The following is an 8,108-nucleotide window of genomic DNA, read 5'->3' as shown; positions in this document are numbered from 1 at the left end:
CCCTGAGCCGGTCCAGCTGCAGAGAGCAATCTGGCACCCACTCACTATATTCTCTGCAGCTCACAGCCCCTGCCTGCCCGAACACCATGAGATCCCACACTTGACGTGGCCTTAAGGCTACCAGAACAAGAAGCAGAGCTCAGGAGAGAAACCACAGCCCTCCCTGCCAACCACCCAGGGCCACCTTGTGTGACTTCAAGCCCTGCCCTTCTTGGGTGGCAACTGCAAGCATGAATACCCAGGGCTCTTCCTGAGAGCTATTGTTCAAAGCCCTTTGCTGGAGGAATTTCGTGCTTCCTTTCCAAGGCAACAAGCCCTGGCAGTGCCCCCACTGCCCACCGCCCCTGTGGCTCTCAGGGTGGGATTCCCTCCCTCCCTCCCAGGGCCCCTCCTGCCTTCCCCGAGCGTTGTCACACCCTTCCAAAGCCACACAGAGCACTGCAGACACACATGTGCCATATCCAGATGCCAACGGGATCCGTGCTGCAACAGCAGAGCAGCTCAGGTGCCTTCTCCCCATCAACCCGATGAGAGTCATTTCACACTATGGACGATGCGGACAGTTGTGGCGATGGGTCAGCAGCTACCAAAAAGCCACGCTGCCACAATTACCCCCACTTCTATTTCCCCGCTCCGTGCCGTTCCCAGCTTTAAATGCCGCTGACACCTAGCGTTGCTTCACCCAACTGCACCCCGAGCTGCGGGAAGCCCTGAGGCTTTGAACTGTCCTTGGCACAGTCTGGAGCACAAAGGAGAGGGTCAGACATCACGGATCTATAATTCCTCTGCAGTTCTGCCCTCCTGTTCCAGCTCGGGTTTGGTCACCAGTTTCCTTCCTCTCTTCTGAGTCCTTATTTTTAGTGTAAATGAATACAGGCAGCTCCTGCCAACTTCCCACACCCTTCCCTCCCACTTCTGCACCCTTTGCTAACGGAGCAGATGGGAGGAGCAATGGCACTTGGGGAGGTAACCAGTGATGGCTTGGCAGTTGGACTTGATGATCTTAGAGGTCTTTTCCAACCTTAATAATCCTATGATGGCTATTTCCAGCCAGCCCTATGGCGCACCAAGCAGACCCATGTAGGACAAGGGTGCATGGTGAGAGCAGGAGATGGAGACTGCTAGAATGGGATGGGGGAACTGGCAGCTTGTTGAGGCAAGTTCTGCCTAGCAAAACAAATATCAGTCTTGGACTTATGTCATGGAATTTTAATGCTTTATTAGAACACATAAGGCTTTCAGCAGCATCTGCAGCTGCTCCATAGGGTGAAACTCTGCTTCGTTACCTCCTAAAGCATCGCAGGCCCAACTGTGCTTAGGATGTAAGAGCTGGGAAACCAGGGGTAGATCTGATATCTGACAGCACTTTTGATCTATGCCACTTTATCACAGCACCCCAACCTGGTTGAGGCTGGAGCTCCCCCTTGCCCAGCAATGCCCCAAGCAAGGACACACAGAGCTGTCCTAAGGTCCTGGTGGCCCTTAGAGGTCCCACATCTCTCTGGTCCCAATACCAGCGCTCTAGTACCCACCCACACAGCACAGCAGTGCTGCTGATGGGCACAGGGAGCTCTTTGCCTCCTGGCTGTGCCCACAGCCCCTGGGCACGGCTGAGCAGAGCCAACTCCATACCCCCCCCTTCACTTTACAGGTGTAGAGCAACGCATTAACACGTGCGACCTTTCCCGCCGGCGCGCCACTCTGGCCACGCCCCCACCTTACGTCACATCGCTCTGTCAGCCAATGGGAAGCGGCGCTTTCGGAGCGTCCATTCATCTCGCGGCAGGCGGTGGGAAGGGATGAATGGGGTTGATGACGTCAGCAGAGCGTTCCCACGCCCCTCACTGCGATGGAAGCGGAACCGGGAGCGGACCGGCGGCGTTGGGCCGCGGCTTCGTGTGTGTTAACGGGAGCCTCGAGGGGGTTCGGCCGCAGCCTGGCACGGCTGTTGGCACCGAGGCTCGGTCCGGGCTCGCTGCTGTTGTTGCTGGCCCGCTCGGAGGAGGCGCTGATTCAGCTGGCTGCTGAGCTGCGTGGCTCCTGCCCGGAGCTGCGGGTGGAGTGCGTGGCCTCCGATCTGGGCTCCGAGGAAGGGTTACGGAGGGCGGTGGGTGCAGTGCGGGAGTTGCTGTCTAACGGGCCGCCCGGCCGCCTGCTGCTCATCAACAACGCCGGTAACAGCGGGGCTGTGGGGCCGGGGGGTGGGAGGGGGAGGTTGGTGTCGGTGGGTCCTGTAGCCTCACAATCCTGAGCACAATCCTTTGGGAGAGCTTGTAGCCTTTATTAATGGGCAAGCTTTCACGTCTGCTGGCCGCAGTGCCTTTTCTCTGCCTGTTATTGCTATAAATAAGACAGTCCAGTAGGTAATGGTGCTACAGGAATCAGGTCTTCCACTGACTTGGAAAGGGAAAAACAGGAGAGCATGGTGACCCCTGAGGACGTTGTACTTGGGGCTGAAGGTTGGGAGCTGTTTGCTTTGGCAGAGCAGCAGTGCTGGCTGGGGAGGAAAAGCCTGGAGGAGGGATGACTCCCAGTGACCTCACTCTGGCCTTTCAGTGCTTAAAGGGATGGGTATAAAGGGATGGGTAGGACGAGAGGTGATGGCCTCAAGTTGTATCAGGCTGGATAGGGGTCAGATCAGGTTAGGTTTTGGTCTCTAAAAGAGCAGTCAGGCACTGGCACAGCTGCTTGGGGAGTGATGGGGGTCATCAACCCTGGAGGTGTTCCAGGGACTTGGAGATGTGGCACTTGGGGATGTGATTAATGTGGGTTAGAGTTGGGGATCATAGGAGCCTTTTCCAACCTTGATGATTCCATGTTTGTTAGCAATGTGGCATTGTTTGGGGATATGGGTGTCCCAAACCCACACTGAATTCCTCCAAGCTCATCTGCCCTCCCTCCCCCCTCAGGCTCCCTGGGTGACATCTCCAAATCCTTCCTCAACCTCACCGACCCCAATGAGATCAACTCCTACTTCGCCTTCAATGTCACCTCGGCACTCTGCCTCACCAGCAGCGCCCTGCAGGCCTTTGGGACACGGCCAGGCTGCAGCAGGACGGTGGTGAACATCTCATCTCTCTGTGCCCTGCAGCCCTTCCGTAGCTGGGCACTGTACTGCAGTGGGAAGGCTGCCCGGGACATGATGTTCCGTGTGCTGGCAGTGGAGGAGCCTGACGTCCGTGTGCTCAACTATGCTCCAGGTGAGGAAGGGGATGCATTCATAGAATGGCTGAGGTTGGAAGGGACCTCAAGGATCGTGAAGCTCCAACTCCCCCACCGCAGGTAGGGCCACCAACCTTCACATTTAATAGCAGACCAGGCTGCCCAGGGCCCCATCCAGCTTGACCTTCAACACCTCCAGGGATGGATGGGGCATCCACAGAGGGACAATCACCTCACTTCATTGCTATGAGCTTTAATGGAAGAGAGATTTTCATCCTGCACCAGGAGGACTGAGCACCAGATCTTGCTTTCAGCTCATATACTTTCTTTTTCTGCTCTCCCCCCCAGGTCCCCTGGACACAGACATGCAGCTCTTGGCTCGCACTAAGACTGGAGATATTGAGATGCGTCAGCAATTCCAGAGCCTTCATGAGAGTGGGAAGCTGATAGACTGTGCTGTGTCAGCCCAGAAGCTGCTGAAGCTGCTGGAGGAGAATACCTTCACCTCGGGTGCACACATGGACTTTTACAGCATCTGAGCTGCTCTCATTTCCATGCTCTGCTTTCTGCCCTCTGTAGTGCCTGCTGTTCCCCGTGTTTTGGTGGCTGTTTGGTTGCTGCAAAGCCTCTGGGTGCCTTATGGATGCTCCCTGTGCCCTCATGGGGGTGGGTGGGGGGACTCACTGCCATGCTGAGCCAGAGTGCAAAGAAAGCCACGTTCTGAGGACCACTTATCAAAGGTCTTATCCTTCCTGAGCCCCACAGAGCCCTCCTGTACACACAGCAGAAGCAAAGGGATGGGGGAGCAGAGGTGGCTTCCCCAGTGGAAGAGCTATACAGAAAGCACCATGTTAATGCATTGCTGTATAGGAGTGAGTGTGGATGCATGCTCCCCATTCTGCTCATTCAGAGGCAGGAGTTGAGCAGCAGAGGGAGCTGCCTGTGCAGATTTGGCTCTGAAGCACAGACCCACCCACCAGCACAACCCACATGGGTTACAGCCCTGCCCTGGGTTTGTGCAGTGCTCGTTTGAGTCCAGGTCTGGAGTAGGGGCCTGAACCCCTCCTGGGCTGTTCCTTTAAGGTATTTGTGGGGTTTTATCCTTGTTTTTCCCATTGGGTTCCAGTAGGCAGAAGCCCACAACTCATAGATGTGCCTGTCCAGAAAACTGTGCTAGAATTGGGAGCAGCACAGTCCTAACAATAAGGCTTGCACCCCATGTGCCCAACCCAATGACAGCCACCTTCCTGCTGCCCTCTCACACAGCCCCTTATCCCAGTTTTTGTCTATCTCCATCTACGGTCATTAAAAGTTTACTGTCTCATCTTTCTCTTCCACATTCATTTCCAGGAGGGTGGGAGTGGGGACCCTGGCTTCCCATCCAACAGGACACCATGCAAGTTTGTGTCCTGGACCACCTGCATAACAGGCTGCCACTTAAAATCAGTTTTTAAAGCCATGCAGATCTGCTGGGCTGCCCGAGCACCCCCTGTGCCAGTGCCCACCTCAGTTACAGATACTGGGTACAGATAAATGCCTGTGGGCTGAAAGCAGCAGGATGGGGTGACCCCACATCTGTCCCCACTCCCACTTCAGCCCTCCAGCTGCACTGTGGGTTTACCTTGGAGTCCCTTCATGTTCTGAGCTCCGTCCTGCTGTGTGCAATGGGAAATCTTTTTCTCTCCATCGTTTTCTATGACCAGCTGAGGGCGTGCGGAGACCGGGAAAGAGGGACAGCCCTGATTCTGGCTATTCATGTCGGGTGTTAGGAATCATTCTTGCTCCCTAAGAACAGTGCGGCATTGCAGCAGCTACCCGGGGAGTAGAGAAAGGTCACCATCCCTGGAGGTGTCCCAGAACCACGATAAGGGATATGAATGTTCTTGAGATGGCTTCAATAGGACTTGGGGTCTGGCCCCATTTCATATCTGCACCGATGGTGTGGATGAGGGTGCAGAGTGCACCCTCGGTATAGCTGCAGATTACAACAAGTTGGAATGAAAAGTTGATCTGCTTGAAGGTAGGAAGGCCCTACAGAGGGATCTGGATGGGCTGAGGCCAATGGGATGAAGTTCAACAAGACCAAGTGCCGGGTCCTGCACTTTGGTCACAGCAACCCTGTGCAATGCTGCAGGCTTGGGGCAGAGTGGCTGCAAAGTTGTGGGAAGGGAAAGGATCTGGTGGCGTTGGTCAACAGCCAGGATAATGTGAGCCAGCAGGGTGATCTATGGGAGGTGTCACTGCACACAGCAGGGATTGGAGCTTGATGGGCACTGAGGTCCTTTCAATCACAACCCGTGCTGTGATTCCATGATGAGGAGTGGCTGAGGGAACTGAGATGGTTCAGTCTCTGAAGATGGGGGGGCTCAGAGGGGACCTTGTTCTCAACAACTCCCTGAAAGGAGGTTATAATGATGTGGGGGTCGGCCTCTTCTCCCTGGTAACAGGGATAGGATGGAAGGTGATGGCCCCAAGTTGCACCAGGGGAGGGTCAGGTTGGATATGAGGAAACATTTATTCTCCCAAAGAGTGGTCAGGCGCTGGCACAGCTGCCCCCAGGGAGTGATGGGGTCACTATCCGTGGAGGAGTCTCAGAACCATGGGGATGTGGCACTGAGCAATGTGGTCAGTGGGCACAGTGGGATGGGCTGGGGTTGGACTTGGGGATCTTAGAGGTCTTTCCCAACCTTAATGATTCCATGTTTTTACACAAATTGGAGCATGCACCAGCGAGACCCCAGAAGGAGCAGTGACACCAGGACCCATCTGGGTGCCTCTGTGATATTCAGAGGTGACAGCCCCAGTGACCTGCCCACATCTCCAGCCCCCTCCCATATCAGCACACACTGCTGCCTTTGTGCCTGTGAATGGGGGTGAAGTACAGAGAATTGGGTTATGAAAGGACCCATAGTCACCACTGGCCTTTTATTTCCATGCGTGTGACCAGGTGCCAGGGATGGCAGTGAGAGCAAGCCTGCTAAATCCCCCCAAAGCCTCCCAAATTAAAAACGGAGCATGTTCTACCACCTCCCAAATCTCAGCCACTGACCTGGGCTGCCCCCAGCTCAGCAGGTCAGGAGGCTGCAGCCATGTCCCTCTTCCCCTTATTAAAGGTTTCTTAGCAGAGAGGAGGAGGAGGAGACAGTGTTTTCTGGTGGGCAGAAGTGCTGAGCACGGGGCTTTCTGCAGGACGCCGAGTGCCTGGCTTGCAAACAAGCAGCTGCCTCTGGCCACAGGGCCAAAGGTAAATGAACTGCTTCTGCAGCAAAGCACTGCGGGGGGAAATAGGCCCCCAGGAGTGCCCATGTTTCCCACTCAACCCACGTTCAAGGTGTGGGGTCAGTGTGGGGATACACACAGCCAGCGGGCCCTCAACCTCCCACCACTCCATGTGATGAGTTGGGCACAATGCAGGCTCTGTGTCAGGGATTGGGAGGACATTCACCCAACCTGGGAGAGCTGGAATGACAAAAACCTTCCTGCTGATCTGGCACCTTTCTCATGGAGTCATGGAATCACAGTGAGCCCTTCATGCCGTGCACAAACCACATTGGTGGCACTGTCACCCCAAGGCTGCCTACTTGCTTGTGCATGGCCAAACACCAGCACAACCCTTTGTGCTCCTCAGGCCCAGCAAAGAGCTGTACCCCTCCGTGGTACCGACAGCATCTGAGAGTGCTGTGAGCCTCTGATCCTTTTCAAACCATTGTGGGATGTTTACACAGAGGATTTGCAGCCGGCAGCTACATCAGAGCAAACATCCTCTGCTGACAACGGGATAATAACGCGAGCTGCAGGAAGGCAGATTGGGCTCTGCATCACTTCTACACATCTCCTCTCTGTGCTGTGCCCTGCCTTTGGATTTGGCTTAGTGCTCAGGATCTGCTGTGCCCCTCCAGAGCAGCTCCTTAATGTGTAACGAGGGACCCATCCGTTAAGCAAGGAGAGATGACAGATTAACCCAGTTTAGAGCCAAAGAGCAGTGGGTTTGCTGGTAAACTGTCCTGTTCCAGCGAGCTTCAAGTGCCTTTAATGAGTTATTATTTAGTCTGAGATAGAGGTTAATGGGGGGACATTGCAGAAATGATCTGTGATTAATTAAACCATCTTTATCCAGCACGGTTGGGGCACCTGGACCTGTTGGGCTGGCACTGATATTGGATCAGAACTGGATCCACAGCTTCAGTATCAATCCCAGTGCTCCCCATACCCCAAATTCACCAGATTTCTGACAGCAGCATCCTCCAGGATGGGGAAGAGCTGCTGAGACGAGCACATTGTCCCTTTATTTTGCGTGCACCACCCCAAAAACACTTTTTCCCATGGGTTGCCATCCCATGCTCAATGCAAGCCACGTGCATCCCAAGCCTCTCTCCCCACCTACAGACACAGTGACACCAACCGTTCCCCAGCACCCCATCCCCTCCGCACTGACGGAGCTGCTGCTTCATCTCAGCGCCTCCATCCTCCTCCATCCATCCACCTCCAGCTTTGGAGCCTCAATGCTCCAGCCCTTTCCCAAAGAAGCTGCCGGCAGGGCCGGGATCTCAGAGCCGCATTCACATTCCTGCCGCGAGCGCACTTGTCAGCCGAGCTGTCAGCCGCTCCCGTAATAGGGCCACGGCGGTCACTCGTGTTGGGAGTAAACACAGCAGAATCTGAGAAAACAAGAGCAGAACTGAGACCGGGGCCTTCCCACAGCGCACAGGGGAGCGGGGCTCATGGCAGCATGGGGGGACACCCAGCTGCTCCTCTCCCCCGTCTGCATGACCCCAAAAAGGCAGCCCCCAGGAGGGGTGTTCTGGTGCTCTATGACCTCAGCGGGCATGGGGTTGGGTGTTCCTGTAAGGAAATGGGTGTATTCAGGGGTAGAATGGGGGTTTGGGGGTGTTTGGAACCATTGGGTGTGTTGGGATGGCTCTGTCCTTGGAGGGGGTCATGGCTGG

General features: G+C 55.3%; 1 protein-coding gene across 1 annotated transcript; it reads left to right on the top strand.

Moving 5' to 3' along the window:
* Nucleotides 1-1,810: 1,810 nt before the first annotated feature.
* Nucleotides 1,811-4,488, top strand: SPR (sepiapterin reductase). Its single transcript, XM_015863042.2, has 3 exons — nucleotides 1,811-2,174; nucleotides 2,910-3,200; nucleotides 3,511-4,488. The coding sequence occupies exons 1-3, from the start codon at nucleotides 1,850-1,852 to the stop codon at nucleotides 3,699-3,701; spliced, it is 807 nt and encodes a 268-aa protein (XP_015718528.1). The 5' UTR covers nucleotides 1,811-1,849; the 3' UTR covers nucleotides 3,702-4,488.
* Nucleotides 4,489-8,108: the final 3,620 nt, after the last annotated feature.

This window comes from Coturnix japonica, chromosome 4 (assembly GCF_001577835.2).
Source record: "Coturnix japonica isolate 7356 chromosome 4, Coturnix japonica 2.1, whole genome shotgun sequence".
NCBI classification, from domain to species: Eukaryota; Metazoa; Chordata; class Aves; order Galliformes; family Phasianidae; genus Coturnix; species Coturnix japonica.
Note: the sequence above shows the minus strand (reverse complement) of the source record. Positions and strands in the feature narration are given on the sequence as shown.